The following is a 16,843-nucleotide window of genomic DNA, read 5'->3' as shown; positions in this document are numbered from 1 at the left end:
CCCCCCCAGAATCTTTGCACAAACTTTTTACTCTTTTTAATCTTGTACAAACATTTTTTTAAACTTTTTTTACTTTTCACTTTATACTTTGACTTCACTCATTTGCCCACCTTCACCCTTCCTGTTACACATATTTTATGTTTATGTTAAAGACATTAAAGTGTAATATTTGGTTATGTTTGCAATATTTATATATTGGTTCATTGTATATTTGCAATAATGTGGTCTGTAGCAGTCGTGTATCACATGTGACAATCACTTCACTAAAGCATTTCACTGCATATCATACTGTGTATGACTATGTATGTGACAAAAAAAATTTAATTTAAATTTGAATTTAGTGCGAGTGTAGTTTAAGTTTATTTGAAATGAAAAAAAAAACCTACATGCAGACTACAACATTAAATTATGCTATATTGTCAAGAATCAATTTCTGTCAAATACATCTCTGACGAACCAAGACAATAAATATCACTTATCAATTTTGCCAGATTATGGCTCTTTAATTCTTTAATTCCTGTTGACATTCATTTATTTGTTAAAAGAAGAGCTACCCTCCCAAGATGGCGGCTCTGTTTACTTACTTAGTTTTTATATCTAGGGCCTTTCCAGAGAACAGCCACTCACAACATGGCGGTGACGTCAACTGTTCATCGTGAGGAGTCTATTTAGGTCGGTCCGCGGAACAAAAGAAGTGTCGAAAGCTCCTCTATTGGCTGCCTAGGGTAAGATTATGATTTATTAAAAGTGGACTGAATACAAATCTGTCGAAAATTGAGACAGCATCAGCCTCGTAATAGGCTAGTTTATTAAAAAAAACATTGGCGCTTCTGCTATTGACCCAAAATAAATACAAACCTAAATATAAATGTATTAATTGATGTAATTCTGGTCATAATATTTAGAAAGGTGAATTCTGCTGTTTCATTTGTGTAATAAAATGTCCAGGTTTACCTGTAACAGGTAAATCACTTCCTGCTCCACCTGCTCCTCAAAACCGAAAGCAGAGGCGCCACGTTGGTGAAGACGCGGGTTTTAAAGTAAAAATCAGTCCGGATTTTAAGATTGACGAACCGAACCCAGCAGCGGTGAGTAATTTCCGGAGATGAAACTTTATTAAAGTAACTGTAACTGTTCTGTCTGTAGATCTCAGTGGTTCCACTGTAAATAATTCGATAAATGGACAGGGCGGTATAAAGAAAGTTCTTTTTAAGTGTATGTTTTGTTTGTAATGCAGCATAATGAGGATAATTGTTTTTAAATAACCCATCCATAAATCTTATTAACTACAGATTAAATGCAAATAAGAACAATTACACCCCAATTACAAACTGACAGAATAATATCAGTATTAGAGTATAAACCAGCACCATGATACCAGTACTACATAGATCCAACTGCACCAGATCACAACATTTACCAGAATAGTGAAAGGTAGCAGCAATTTCCATAAAACAGTTCTAAAGGACGACTAGTCTCTCTCTCTCTCTCTCTCTCTCTCTCCCCCCCTCTTTCCACAGGTTTAGGGGACTCTGTGTCTAAAATGAGTCTCTGTGGGGACAGTGAGGAGGAGGACACTGGTCCCCATCAGACACACAGACCAGAGTCTCCATTGTCCAGCTGTGTGTCTATGAAGAGTGACGGGTCCATGGATCGTCCTCCTGATTTCAGTGGAGATTCAACCCCCTGTGATCATAGGTGAGGAACAGATTGTGGAGTTTGGTGATGAACTGAATGAGGAAGTAAATCAGTTTGGTTTTTCCTGTTCTGGAGTTCATTACAGTGACCTTTAAGTAGAGCCGTCTTGGTGGGACACATCTGACTCCGTCTCATCCGTCATCTGACCCTCTTGACCACAGTGACTTATGTTCAATAATTACAGGTTCAGCCCCCTGCAGCAGCACAGTTTATTACTTGCTATATTACAATAATTTCCTTATAAATATTCAACTGATATAAAAATAAGAAATAACAGGAAACCTTTTTGGTGCTTGATAATCCAGCTGTCTGGTTCCTCCTTAAAGAGTGACGTGTCCATAGTGTGAATCTGAGGTGTTGAACGTTCTCTGTCCTCCTGTCTGTCTGCAGTGTGTGGAGGACTGGAACACACACAGCTCCATCAGGACACCAGAACCTGATAACCAACGACCCGACCATCAACAGGAGCAGAGACACAAGTACGACTTTTATTACTTTTCACCTGAATATGTTGACTGGTGCAGATGTAATTCCAGTTATAACACGTGTCCAGTAATCAATGTTTTGTGAAGCCAGTCCATAATTTATTTCCTTGGAACGTGGAACTAATTAAAGTTTGGTGACTGTTGAGATTAATTTTAATCTCCAATTCTCACGTATACAAAACAAAACATGAAACTATGTTAAAATTCATCTAAGATATAAAGAATATTGATTTGAGACACATACAGCAGGGCTCTAGACTGCGAACAATTTGGTGACACGTGTCACCTTATTTCTTAATGACCAGACGTTCGGTGGGACGAAGTCTCCAAACTGCCTGTGGCTCACACAACAGACAAGTATTAGGAACAAATCGTATTCTAAACCAATCAGAGATGTAAAAAATAAAAACGGAAGTAAATTTAAACAGGGCTGCCAGTCACATACAGAGCAATGTAGAGACGGTCCATTTTCTAAAGGCTTTATTTTAATATAAGTAGACAGTAAGAGCAGGTGAATTAAGCTGCTGTGGGCGTGGCTTCACTGACAGTCCCCGAGGGAGGTGGGGTCCAGATCTGTGGATGGGGGGGTGAAGCTCCAAGAACAGAACAAAGCCAACTTAAATTAATCCAGGCAGCGAATCACTGCACAGAAGGCGCCTAAAATGAGACCGATACAGGTTAACATGGGTGTTGTCAATACATCAGAAGCATTATGATGATGATCATCATCATCATTAGCAGCAGCATCAGCTCCCAAAAATGATGGAGAATTTTTCTTAATTCCTATCGGCCAGTCTGTGGTATAGCGGCTCCTGCAGCATTTTGAATAGCTTGTAATTTAAGAAATTCTAGCTTTTTGTGGACATACTGTTCATTACAAACCCTGTTCTAATGCAGTTTCTTGATTTAGCACATCTGCTGACTGTTTAAACGCTTTATTTCTTCATTTGTTCGCTGTTTATGTAAATGTACTGTGAATTTCTATTCTGTTCTGTGGTGTGAAAATGCCTTGAATGAAGAATGGACGTCTGAAGAATGGATCATTTTGCCATTTTTGACAAATTAATGCAGTTATTCAAAACGTCAATAAAGGACAGTAGCTACAGGCACATAGTCAGTCATGTACAGTAAGATGTAAAGTTGTACATGTTTTAATATTTTAATAAAGACACATCTTGTTAACTAAAGTCTAAACACAAATATGAACAATTATATAGCAAACATATACTTTACTATGGTATTACACTAAATATTCATCATTTCCTGGTCCAGCTGCTTCAGGGGGAAATCTGGAGAAACAGATCCAGAGTGGTGTGTTCTGTATCACAGTTTACTTTATTTTACCAGTAACTCAAAATGGCTCCAACAACCGCAATTCCAGCACAATTTCTCTAATACTGTGTCTGTCCTGACTGATGTTCTCTCTCTCTCTCACTCTCTCTCCACAGGTTTATGGGACTCTGTGTCTAAAATGAGTCTCTGTGGGGATGGTGAGGAGGGGGACACTGGTCCCCATCAGACACACAGACCAGAGTTTCCAGTGTCCAGCTGTGTGTCTATGAACAGTGATTGGACCATGGATCTTCCTCTTAACTTCAGTGGAGATTCAACCCCCTTTGATCAGAGGTGAGGAACAGACTGTGGAGTTTGATGATTTTGTTTTTTCCTGCTCTGGAGTTCATTACTGTGACCTCTAAGTAGAACCCGTCTTGGTGGGACACATCTGATTCCGTCTCATCCTTCATCTGATTCCGTCTCATCCTTCATCTGATTCTCTTGACCATAGTGACTTATGTTCAATAATTACAGGTTCAGCCCCCTGCAGCAGCACAGTTTATTACCCGCTATATTACTACATACAGAGACAAACTCCTCAAATATTACAGGACTGATTAAAAAAAAAAATAATAATAATAATAATATATATATATTACGATCATTTCCTTATAAATATTCAACTGATATAAAAATAAGAAATAACAGGAAACCTTTTTGGTGCTTGATAATCCAGCCGTCTGGTGCCTCCTTAAAGAGTGACGTGTCCATAGTGTGAATCTGAGGTGTTGAACGTTCTCTCTTTCCTTCTATGTGTCTGCAGTCTGTGGAGGACTGGAACACACACAGCTCCATCAGGACACCAGAACCTGATAACCAACGACCCGACCATCAACAGGAGCAGAGACACAAGTACGACTTTTATTACTTTTCACCTGAATATGTCGATTGGTGCTGCTGTAATTCCAGTTATAACACATGTCCAGTGATGTGAATCCGGTCCATCATTTATTTCCAAACTAATTAAAGTTTGGTGACTGTTGAGATTAATTTTACTCTCCAGTTCTCATGTATACAAAACAAAACATGAAACTATTTTAAAATTCATGTAAGATATAAAGAATACATGAATATTGATTGGAGACACATACAGCAGGGCTCTAGACCGTGACCAATTTGGTGACGTCACCTTATTTCTTATTGACCAGATGTTCGGTGAGACAAAGTGTCCAAACTGCCTGTGGTCCATGCAACAGACACATATTAGGAACATGTCGTATTCTAAACCAATCAGAGATGGTGAAGGGTAGGGCCCTTCCTCTGATTGGCCGTGATCCCGATATTCCTGTACGTTGTGTGGTAGTAGCCACCAGGTAGTAGCCTGGTGGGTAACACACTTGCCTATGACCCAGAAGACCCGGGTTCGAATCTCACTTACTACCATTGTGTCCCTGAGCAAGACACTTAACCCTAAATTGCTCCAGGGGGGGACTGTCCCTGTAACTACTGATTGTAAGTCGCTCTGAATAAGGGCGTCTGATAAATGCTGTAAATGTAAATGTTTGAAAGTCAGACAGAGAGGCGAGTATCCTGGACCAGTCAGACAGACAGAGTTGATGTAGCCACGGATTAGAGCTTTAATCAGAACTCAAAATTAGACCCGAGCCCGACAAGTACAGCTTTTTAAAAGCCCGAACCTGACATTATTGTCGGCTAACATGACTGTACCATGTTACCATGACTGTAATGGTCAAAGTACTTTGTTTTTCTTGCCAGTGCAACCAGAACGTCATCGGCTCACCTCAGTCTCACCTCTCAGCATCCATTCTGAATCGTGTTACCTGACCGCTGATTTACCGAGAGAGCCCGAGGAAAATGATAGAAATGAAACGCTGAAAAAGCACGATGCATCTATAAAGCGCGTTGCAGTGATAAACGTACCGGCCCAGTGTCCCCTCTCCCCACCGCAGGCAGCAGCAAACAGGTCATCAGGCCGAGAATCATGTTCAAACCCCTAAAATACCACTTTTAATTTAGATTTTCTTTTTATTTCATTTATCTTCTTTCAGCTGAGTGAAGTTATGTTCCATGTTCACCAGTGTCATCGGATGTCTCCCTTGTCCTGTTCTTCACAATAAAACCCCGGTTTCATGATGTCACGCGATTGCATCCTCCCTTCTCCCGCGCCTTCTCGTCACCTCTTCGTCCTCTTCTCCGTGCATCTGCCTCGTCATGCAAGCATGGTTGTGACAGAAAGATCTGACCGCGCATTTGGGAGACGCTGATGCAACCTCGCTGAGATCAAAGGAGCCGCAACTCGCCAGGAGGACGCCACCAGCTTCCTTGTTCCAGGCCTTCCATGGCTTCATTTTCCGCAGGGTCCCGACCCCTGCCTCTCAGTCCCATGTCTGGTGGTGTTGATGGTGAGGAGCGGCCATTCAGCGGGGCGAGCCGGAGACTGACCGTGAGCGACGGGCGCGTGCGGACGAGGGGCCAGTACTACACTGGCTCGAAGCCGTCTGCGCAGGACTGCCGCCACTCGTCCATCATGAATACCGGACCAGTCATTCATTCATTTATCATTCCTCTCAGCTCTTCATCTCATCTTTCTCTCTTCTCATTTCGAATCGATTCCTCTCATCGTCCACTCTATCCATTCAGACTCAGTGTATGGACTTCCCTCCCTCCTTCATGGACTGCTTTGCCCTGCCCACCAGGGGGGGTACTGTCATGATCAGGTCCGAAAGGGGTTTCACTTGTGTCAAATGTATAAAGCTACCCTGATCGTTTCTGTTTGCCGTCAGGTCTTTGAAGTTATGTTCCATGTTCACCAGTGTCATTGGATGTCTCCCCTGTCCTGTTCTTCACAATAAAACCCCGGTTTCGTGATGTCACACGATTGCGTCCTTTCTTCCTCATCTTCTCTTCCTCTTCTCCATGCACCTGCCTCGTCATGCCAGCATGGTTGTGACAATTGTTAGTTAATCATTTACAATCAATATTGTCTATACAGCGATTTAAAAAGAATAAAATGTGAATCTGTAAAACTGTGATATTAAATGCGATTTGGTGCACCGAACTTTTGCACATTTGTTAGGAGCACCAGTGCAAAAAGTTAATCTAGAGGTCTCTACAGGTTCAGGTGACTTAAAAGACAGAATCAGAAAGAAAAAAAAGAATCGGACATCTTTTCTCGATTCTTCTGACTGACTGTGGACATTGTTCTTCATTACCAGATCCTGATGTTGTCCTACAGAGAGTCCTGGAGACTCATAAATCCAGTATGAAGAGGAAGGTGGAGCACATATGTGAAGGCATCATACATCCAGAAAACCAGACCCTCCTGAAGAGCATCTACACAGAGCTCTACATCACAGAGGGAGAGAGTGAAGGGGTGAATAAAGAACATGAGGTTCAGCAGATAGAAGCAGCACACAGGAGAAGAAGACAAGACATGCCCATCAACTGTAATGAAATCTTTAAAGTCTCACCTGGACAAGAGATGCACATCAGAACTGTGATGACCAAGGGTGTTGCTGGAATAGGAAAAACTGTGTCTGTGCACAAGTTCATCCTGGACTGGGCAGAAGGAGCAGCAAACCATGACGTAGATTTCATCTTCCTGCTTCCTTTCAGGGAGATGAATTTGGTTAAAGATGAAGGGTACAGTCTTCATCAGCTTCTGCTGAAATTCCACCCTGAGCTTCAGGAGCTGGAGGACACACAGAAATATGAGGGCTGTAAGATGATCTTCATCTTTGATGGTCTGGATGAAAGCAGAATTCAGCTGAATTTCCACATTCGAAAACAGAAGCTGTGTGACGTCACACAGACATCATCAGTGGGCGTGGTCATAACAAACCTCATTCAAGGGAACCTCCTCCCCTCGGCTCTCATATGGATTACATCACGACCAGCAGCAGCCAATCAGATTCCTGCTCAACACATCAGCCAGGTAACAGAAGTGAGAGGCTTCAATGACCCTCAGAAGGAGGAGTTCTTCAGGAAGAGGATCAGAGGTGAGACTCAAGCCAACAAAATCATCTCCCACATGAAGACATCAAGGAGCCTCTACATCATGTGTCACATCCCCGTCTTCTGCTGGATCTCAGCCACTGTTCTTCAGGAAGTGCTGCTAGAGGACAACAGTAAAGAAATCCCCAGAACTCTGACTCAGATGTTCACCCATTTCCTGATCATCCAGACCAACATGAAGAACCAGAAGTACGATGAGAGGAGTGAGACGGACAGACAGAAGCTCCTGCAGTCAAATAAAGAGGTCGTTCTGAAACTGGCTAAATTGGCCTTCAACCAGCTGGAGCAGGGAAACCTCTTGTTTTATGAAGAAGACCTGAGAGAGTGTGGAATAGATGTCACTGCTGCCTCAGTCTACTCTGGGATGTGCACTGAGATCTTTAAGGAGGAATCTGTGTTTGAGCAGAAGAAGATCTACTGCTTTGTGCATCTGACCATCCAGGAGTTTCTTGCTGCTTTCTGGGTCTTTTACTGCTATGTGAGCAACAACATGGAGGAACTGGAGACCTTTCTTAGAAGACAGAAGAGAGAATTCACAAGAAACTTTTTGCTCTCTATCCTGAAGACATTTTTCTCAAGACCAAATATGTCACTGGATGATCTGCTGAAAGCTGCTGTTGATAAATCCTTACAGAGTGAGAACGGACATCTGGATCTTTTCCTCCGTTTTCTTCTGGGAATTTCACTGGGGTCCAACCAGGAACTTCTACAAGGTCTCCTGCCCCAAACAGAGAGCAGCTCAGAGAGTCTCCAGAGAACAAGTCAGTACATCAAACAGAAACTGATCAATCAGAACAATCCACAAAACATGGTCTTGTTGAGGTTTTCAGAAAAAATCTCCACTGAAAGAGCCATGAATCTTCTGCTCTGCCTGCTTGAGATGAAAGACTCTTCACTGCATGAGGAGATTGATGTGTTGGTGAAATCAGGTGAAAATCTCTCACCTGCCCACTGCTCAGTACTGACCTACATGATCCTGGTATCAGAGGATGTTCTGGATGACTTCGACCTGAACAAATACAAGACAGATGATGGTGGTCGTGAGAGACTGATGATCGTAGTGAGGAACTGCAGAAAGGCTCGGTGAGTTCCTGACTGAGGGTCTTTCAGTCTTACAGTTAATATCATAAATTTGCTGATTATGCTGAACACAGCCCCACTGCATACAGCGTCCAGTAAGGACCAACAGTATGATTGGCATCTTCTCTGTCTTTACAGGCTGGACTACTGTAACCTCACTGAGTTGTCCTGTAAGACTGTAGCAGCAGCTCTCCAGTCACCAGACTCACATCTGACTGATCTGGACCTGAGTAACAACAGGATCCTGGATTCAGGAGTGGAACACATCTGTGTAGGACTGGAGTCTTCATGCTGTAAACTGGAGACTCTCAGGTTGGTACAAGACTAACATGAACTTTCTTCAAATCATAGATTAAGAATGCAAGAGTCAAAAAATCAGATCATCTGTTTTTTATTGTTTTCTTTGTAAATTAAAATAAATTAAAAAATGAATATTTGTATCTGTACATGTATTTTTCTTGTTTCTTTTGAATGTTGTATTTCTCCTCTTTTACAAACTGATCAAAGTCCCAGATTATAGAGATCATACTTTGAAACCAGGGATAATTCTATTAAACAGGACCTAGATCCATGTCTTCATGACTTTATCTCTTGTATGTTCCCTGCCGCTTACAGAACTGTTTATTTACACAATGCTGAAGGGTTCAGATCTGTAATGTGTGAAGAACACAAGCCTGGAAGGTCTGGTCGATCAGTTGAGATGATGGGTCAAATAGTAAAACAATGTTTTTAGTAGACTCTGCTTCTACAGATTAATGATTTATGTATGTTACTTTTGTTTATAAATTCATACAAGTTAATTCATATTTTTTTGTAATAATCTGATGGGTCATCATTTTTCCCAGGCTGCGGTACTGTTCCCTCTCAGCTGTGAGCTGTTCAGCTCTGTCCTCAACTCTCAGTTCAAACTCCTCACGTCTGAGACTCCTGGACCTGAGTTTCAATAATCTGCAGGATTCAGGAGTGGAACTTCTCTCTACATCACTGGAGGATCCACAATGTAAACTGGAGGATCTACAGTGAGTGTTTTATTTATTATATTTCATGTCATGACTTTCAACATTCACTGGTGGTTGTCATTTTAAGTTTATCTTTAAAAAATATTGAATAATTTAATACATTATTTTTTGCAGCCATAAAATGATAATGTTGGAACTTCAGTTTATGCACGAACATATAAGATATGTGTTACTTATGTATCATGTCTGTCTAGGAGGTTCTGAGTAGACAGAAAATCTCTGGAGCTCATCAGTGTTGAGGACCATCAAGGGCAGGGTGTTTACCTGAGTGTAGAGACAGAAAAGCAGAAGAAAGGTTCAAGTAAGACAATAGTAAGATATAGTAAGATAATGATAATAGTCACTTTGTTTTAAAGAACAAACATTTAAATGAAAACTTAATACATTTACTTTTTTTAGCTAATTTTAAGTACATGAAAATAATGTTTGAGGGTTTTAATAAAATGAAATAAATTCAGTAATTGATTTCTGAAGTCCTTTTATTAGATTCTGTTGCAGCTTCTGAAGAGCAGCTTGTTTCTCCTGATGTTTTATTAATCAGCTATCTTCATAATCTGTTGTATCATCATGTTTCTCCCAGGCTGCGAGACTGTTCCCTCTCAGCTGTGAGCTGTTCAGCTCTGTCCTCAGCTCTCAGATCAAACTCCTCACATCTGAGAATCCTGGACCTGAGTATCAATAATCTGCAGGATTCAGGAGTGGAACTTCTCTGTACAGCACTGGAGGATCCACACTGTAAACTGGAGACTCTACGGTGAGACGTACAATCAGTAGTTACAGGGACAGTTCAGAATCATAAAAACTTTTTTGATCCCGGAGGAAGTTTTTCCCGTTTTCTGGGAGATACTCAGGGTTCGAGTTCAAGTTGAGCTTTAATGTCATCAGAATCAGAATCGTGTTTGTTGGCTAAGTATATGCAAGCACATACAAGGAATTTGATTTCGGTATGGTGTCTCTCAAGTACAGAGTAGTATATATACTGAATATAAATATATGTATGAATGTACATAGGTCTATAAGTGTTTATAGATTAACAATGTGCAGTACACTATAATAGACAATGCAGTACAATATAATAGACAACAAATCAAGATCCTATAAACAGAGTGTACATAAAGTGCAGTGCAATGTTAAGGTGATTCTCAGTGAGACAGTTTCAGCTGTTTAGGAGGGAGATGGCGAGGGGGAAGAAGAGGGCAACAGGTCAAAAAGTCTGTGTCCAGGATGTGAGGGATCTGAGATGATTTTCCCTGCCCTTTTCCTTGATCTTGAGAGGTACAGGTCCTGGATGGAGGGCAGGGGGGCACCGGTGATCCTTTCTGCTGACCGTACAGTCCACTGCAGTCTGATCCTGTCTCTTTTAGTGGCTGCTTCATACAGACTCAATGACTGCAGTGTTGAACTGGATAAGCAGCTCCTGTGGATCAGCTATGTACAGGTTAGACAGCACATAGTAAAATGAATCAATGTTTCGACAAACCAGCTAAATAAAGTACAATACAAGAGTAACATTTAAGGCAAACTAAACATGTAGAGAACAAGAAGACAGACAGCAATAAAAACCAGAGAAATGACCAATGAAGGTGCCAAGTATAAAAAAGTGCAAATACTGCTGTAATATAAATATAATATAGATATAATAATATCTTCTGAACATAAGAGGTTGTGTGTGTGTGTCAGTTTAAAGTGTAAAGTCCCAGGTGTCTGATGGTCTGTGGGATGAAGCTGTTGAGGGTCCGAATGCTTCCGTACCTTTTTTCTGATAGTAGGAGGGTAAAGAGTGCATGTTAGGGGTGTGTAGAGTCCTTCACAAGCCTGCTGGCTTTTCTGATGCAGCGTCCTGAATCTCATTCTTCTCTGTACCGATGTTCCAACTCTGTACCGACGTTCCAATTTCTGGCCAATCGCTGCACCGCATTTGTTCCGATTTCAAATCAGCCAGTCGGAGAGCCGGATTTGTTCCATCCCACCCAACAATGTCACGGATTAAAGCGTTTTTGATCCGGCAATTTGCATTTACTCCAGAATGTTATGAATCATGATCAGATGAATTTCAAAGTACCTCATTGGCATGAAAATGAAGTTAATCCCGAAAAACATTTCCACTGCATTTCAGCCCTGCCCCAATAGGACCTGCTGAGATCATTTCAGTGCTCCTCTCATTAACACAAGTGAGACTGTTGAGGAGCACAAGGCTAGAGATCATTCTGTCCTGCTGATTGAGTTAGAATAGCAGACTGGATGCTTTAAAAGGAGGGTGATGCTTGAAATCATTGTTGTTCCACTGTAACCATGGTTACTTGCAAGGAAACACGAGCAGTCGTCACTGCGTTGCATGAAAAGGGCTTCACAGGCAAGGATATTGCTGCTACTAAGATCAACCATTTACCGGATCCTCAAAAGTTCAAGGAGAGAAGTTCAAGTGTTATGAAGAGGGCTTCAGGGCACCCAAGAAAGTACAGGGACTGCCGAGGACTGGGGTAAAGAATGGTACCAAAACATCATCTGACAGCAACTTCTCCCAATCATCCATGTGGTCCAGGAAACTCCCCGGACCTTAATCCAATTGAGAAATTGTGGGCAATCCTATAGAGGCGGGTGGACAAACAAAAACCCACAAATTCTGACAAACTCCAAGCTCTGATTATGAAGGAACGGGTCGCCATCAGTCAGGATTTGTCCCAGATAATTGCTTGATTTTAATTGTCCAAAAAGCCTTTGAAACGTATAACATGCTTGTAATTCTACTTCAGTACAGCACAGAAACAACTGACAAAAAGATCTAAAAACACTGAAGCAGAAAACTTTATGAAAACCAGTTTTTGTGTCATTCTCAACACTTTTGGCCATGACTGTATATGTAAGTAATTTGTATTATTATTGTTCATGTAATATTTTTATAATTTATTATTATTATAGTGGCAGTTCTATTATTATATAAATTTAAATATTAATTTTCAGTAAAATAATTTCCCCACACTCCACATTGGTTTGGAATTTATTTATGACTATTTTGCATGCTGTAGCTTTGTAAACATGTAAACACAGCACAGTGCACATGGCCGCCTGTTTACCGGTAGTGTCCCTTTGCTCAGGGACACAGTGGTAGTAAGTGGGGTTTGAACCTGTGACAGTTTTGTGGTCTTCTGGTTTATATGCAAGTGTGTTACCCACTAGGCTACTTACACCCTCTGTTTCATCTGTTCACAACTGAACTGGAGGACTAAACATCAAGAGAATAATACAGAATTTGGAAAAAGTCACATTGCTGACTAATGATGTCATCATGACTATAATCATGACACCACAGAACCACTCTGATATTTGATTTGATTTGAATCACTGTAATATAAATATGAATTACTCTAATTACAAATAAACAGTTATTGAAAGTGAATGAAAATTAAAAGTTAATGTTAATTCATCATGGAACACTTTTTAATATCTAGGAGAAAAACAACTTCCAAATAACAGTATAAGCATAAATGAGCATAAATATAAATGTAAATTGTATGAGTTTATCTACAGGTAAATAAAGAGTAATAATGACTAATAATCTTATGTATCATCATGTTTCTTCCAGGCTTCAGTTCTGTTTCCTCTCAGATGTGAGCTGTTCAGCTCTGTCCTCAACTCTCAGATCAAACTCCTCACGTCTGAGATTCCTGGACCTGAGTATCAATAATCTGCAGGATTCAGGAGTGAAACTTCTCTCTACAGCACTGGAGGATCCACACTGTAAACTGGAAAATCTACAGTGAGTGTTTTATTTATTATATTTTATGTCATGACTTTCAAGATTCACTGGTGGTTGTCATTAAAAGTTCATTAATACAATATTTTTTGCAGCCATAAGATGATAAAATCAAGTTGGAACTTCAGAGAAAAGCTCTGGAGCTCATCAGTGTTGAGGACCATCAAGGGCAGGGTGTTTACCTGAGTGTAGAGACAGAAAGGCAGAAGAAAAGGTTAAAGTAAGACAATAGTAAGCTATAGTAAGATAATGATAATAGTCACTTTGTACTATAGATACTGACTTTTTATTTAAATTAACCTCCACTGTGAACGAAGTGATAATCCATCTTAATTAAGTCGTCTAATTTTAATTTTTATGTGTTATCGTCTTATAGCTTGAACATTTAAATTACATCCGAATACATTTAGTTGTTGAGCTTATTTTTATTTATATGAAATTAATTAAATGATTGATGTCTGCAGTGCTGCAGTTTGACTCTGTTGCAGCTTCTAATCAGCAAGACACTAAACCCTAAGTTGCTCCAGGGGGGTACTGTCCCTGTAACTATTGATTTCGAGTCGGGCTTAGGGACAGTCCCCCCCCCCATCACAATAGTAATAAGTTGGATTCGAACCTCGGTCTTCTGGATCATACGCGAGTGTGTTAACCACTAGGCTACTACCACCTTGAGGTTTGTATCTTCTGATGTTTTATTATTCTGCTGTCTTCATATTATGACGTATCATCATGTCTCTCCCAGGCTGCAGCGCTGTTCCCTCTCAGCTGTGAGCTGTTCAGCTCTGTCCTCAACTCTCAGATCAAACTCCTCACGTCTGAGAATCCTGGACCTGAGTAACAATAATCTGAAGGATTCAGGAGTGAAACTTCTGTCTACAGCACTGGAGGATCCACACTGTAAACTGGAGAAACTACGGTGAGTGTTGTATTTATTGTATTTCATGTGTAGACTTTCAACATTAACTTCTGGTTTTCATTTTAAGTTAATTAAAAAAAAAGGTTTTATACATTTTGCATCCTTGATTTGGTTTCTTGGCACCGGCTGTGATGGCTCAGTGGCCCGGGGCATCACAGTGTGAGTGAGTGAGAGAGAGAGAGAGAGTTGTGCACATTTTCTACTTTTTATAAACCAGACTCTAACATTTAGGGCTGAGATCCTGTATTTAGCTTATCTTTCTTTCTCCAGTAAATTATAGTCTTGTTTAATAGTCAGTTTTTATATTAAGACACTAAATTCTTGCCGGGTGAAGAAGAATTGTTCACTTGAAAGTGAGACTTGTTAAATGGCCTTTTTCTTTTAAATGGCGACAATGTGGTGAATAATTGTGTCCTGCTCCTGGGACAGGCAAACATCTGGTATGAATTTGCCGTTATTATTGTACATACACCTACACTTGCATCATTACAGCAGTAATGTGAAAATAACCATGAAGCCTCTTAGATTTCTCTTCATCATTTGTAAAAGCTCATTTTAAACAGTTCTGGGGGTCTTTCCCAGTTGGGGAACAAGATATCTGACATTCAAGCACCATTGTCATGGTGCTTTAGCAGCAGGAATTAACATGTATTCAAACATCAAACCAACATCAGATCTGTTCTAACTGGACCTTTACTATACAGCAGCACATTTATATTAGTAGTAGTAACAATTACTGTGTGTTTATATTCTGTACAGAACGGATCGTGGTGAACTTGTCAGAAGAAGATGAGGACTCTGGCACATCAGCAGCTGTCCAATAGAACCATGAACATCTTCACATCTTCAAGCAGCACCACAGACAGCAGCCTCTTCCTGAGGGAACACGGCAATGAAATAAGTAGAGGATGGAAGAGTTTCCTGATGAACATCTGCTGAGGTCTTTCATTAGAAAGACCTCCTAGATCTGAAATATTCTTATTAAATAATTTGTTCTTTACATAGTTGAATGTGCTGACAACAAAACCACACAAAAATTATTGATTAAACCAAATTTATCAATCCATGGAGGAACATGCCGTTGGTGGATGGAGCGAGACATGATGTCTGGGGAATGGGCAGGCCAGTCCATAGCATCAATGCCTACGTCTTGCAGGAACTACTGCTCGCCTGGTCCCTCCATCTCTGAAGGTAAAAGGAAAACATTCATCCAGACTTTTCTCCATCTTGGCCCCTCGGTGGTGGAATGAACTTCCCCTCGAGGTCAGAACAGCTCAGTCACTGAGCACCTTCAAACGACAGCTCAAGACCTTCCTCTTTAAAGAATACTTAGATTAAATTGTAATTTTCTTGTTGTCGAACTTTGTGTACAGAATCTACAACAGAGTGAATTAAATAGATGTATTCATAGTTGGGGTCCTAGTGAACCGGAATTGATCTCTTCATCGATGGTAACTTGAAAGCACGTTGTAAGTCGCTCTGGATAAGGGCGTCTGCCAAATGCCGTAAATGTAAATGTAAACTTCTGAGACACTCCAGCCACATGAGGTCAAGCATTATCTTACATTAGGAGGAACCCAGGGCCAACCGCACCAGCATGTGGTCTCACAAGGTGCCTGAGGATTACATCTCGGTACTTACTGGCAGTCAGGCTAACTCTGGTGAGAACATGGAAATGCCACCCCACACCATTACTGACCCACTGACAATGTTGTTGCCTGATTGTCCTCTACATCAGCCAGAAAGCATAGGAACTGAGAAGTGGTCTGTGGTCACCACCTGCAGGACCTTTATTGGGGACGTATTGCTCATTGCCTGTAATTTCCACCTGTTGTCTATTCCATTTGCACAGCAGCATGTGAAATTAATTGTTATTCGGTGTTGCTTCCTAAGTGGACAGTTTTATTTCACAGAAGTGTGATTGACTTGGAGTTACATTGTGCTGTTTAAGTTTAAAGACTATATTGTCATTGCACAATCATACAAAAGTACAACAAAACCGTGGTCCTGCTCACCACCCACAATGCAACATGCCATAAAAGAATAGAAGATTAAAATGTATTAACTTCAAAGAAGATGCTCATTACGCAAGATAAATACGTAAAAATTACAAATCTGTTCAGGACTGTGCTAAACAAGCTGAATGAGTGAGGTACCGTACTGGTATGAATTGTAGTATAATGTAATGTAATAGCAGCAGAGTAGGTGCAGAGTGTATGTAACAGTTTATATGTTTGAGTTAATGAGTAATATTGCCTGGTTGTAAAAACGTCCTTCATTCTATTTGTTCTTGACCTCAGCCCTGTTGGAGGGCAGCATCTGGAACACCCCATGTCCCGGGTGTGTCCCGTCTCTAGCGATGCTGCATGCCTTCTTGAGACAGCGGGTGTTGTAGACGTCCTTTGGGGAAGGATGCTAGTGACCAATGATTTTACCTGTAGTGTTGATGACCTTCTGACCTATCTTCTTGCCTGCCATCGTGCAGCTCGAGTTCCACACAGAGATGCAATATGTCAGAAGACTTTCAATGGATCAGCGGTAGAAGATGGTCAGCAGCTCTTTCCTCAGGTTAAATCTCCTG

The 16,843-nt window shown here is 40.8% G+C and overlaps 1 protein-coding gene across 9 annotated transcripts in view; it reads left to right on the top strand.

The window, feature by feature from the left end:
• Positions 1 to 628: 628 nt before the first annotated feature.
• Positions 629 to 16,843, top strand: part of LOC114784939 (NACHT, LRR and PYD domains-containing protein 12-like) — a 100,311-nt gene continuing 84,096 nt past the window's right edge. Inside the window, exons 1-14 of one of the 9 annotated variants that reach the window (XR_003748954.1) lie at positions 629 to 725; positions 949 to 1,088; positions 1,521 to 1,698; positions 2,089 to 2,177; positions 3,632 to 3,809; positions 4,282 to 4,370; positions 6,695 to 8,576; positions 8,712 to 8,885; positions 9,419 to 9,592; positions 10,173 to 10,346; positions 10,874 to 11,030; positions 13,176 to 13,349; positions 13,835 to 14,019; positions 14,089 to 14,226. Coding sequence is in view for 4 of the 9 variants with exons in the window: in XM_028970827.1 (XP_028826660.1) it covers positions 1,544 to 1,698; positions 2,089 to 2,177; positions 3,632 to 3,809; positions 4,282 to 4,370; positions 6,695 to 8,576; positions 8,712 to 8,885; positions 9,419 to 9,592; positions 10,173 to 10,346; positions 13,176 to 13,349; positions 14,089 to 14,262; positions 15,022 to 15,055 (3,297 nt within the window). In the remaining 5 variants the exon portion in view is untranslated. Of the gene's footprint in view, positions 726 to 948; positions 1,089 to 1,520; positions 1,699 to 2,088; positions 2,178 to 3,631; positions 3,810 to 4,281; positions 4,371 to 6,694; positions 8,577 to 8,711; positions 8,886 to 9,418; positions 9,593 to 9,786; positions 9,884 to 10,172; positions 10,347 to 10,873; positions 11,031 to 13,175; positions 13,350 to 13,834; positions 14,020 to 14,088; positions 14,263 to 15,021; positions 15,466 to 16,843 lie in introns of those variants that run through there. The other 8 variants (XR_003748952.1, XR_003748953.1, XR_003748955.1 and 5 more) reach the window with 8 other exon arrangements.

Source organism: Denticeps clupeoides, chromosome 2 (genome assembly GCF_900700375.1).
Source record: "Denticeps clupeoides chromosome 2, fDenClu1.1, whole genome shotgun sequence".
Taxonomy (NCBI): Eukaryota; Metazoa; Chordata; class Actinopteri; order Clupeiformes; family Denticipitidae; genus Denticeps; species Denticeps clupeoides.
This window is presented reverse-complemented; position numbering and strand designations above follow the sequence as displayed.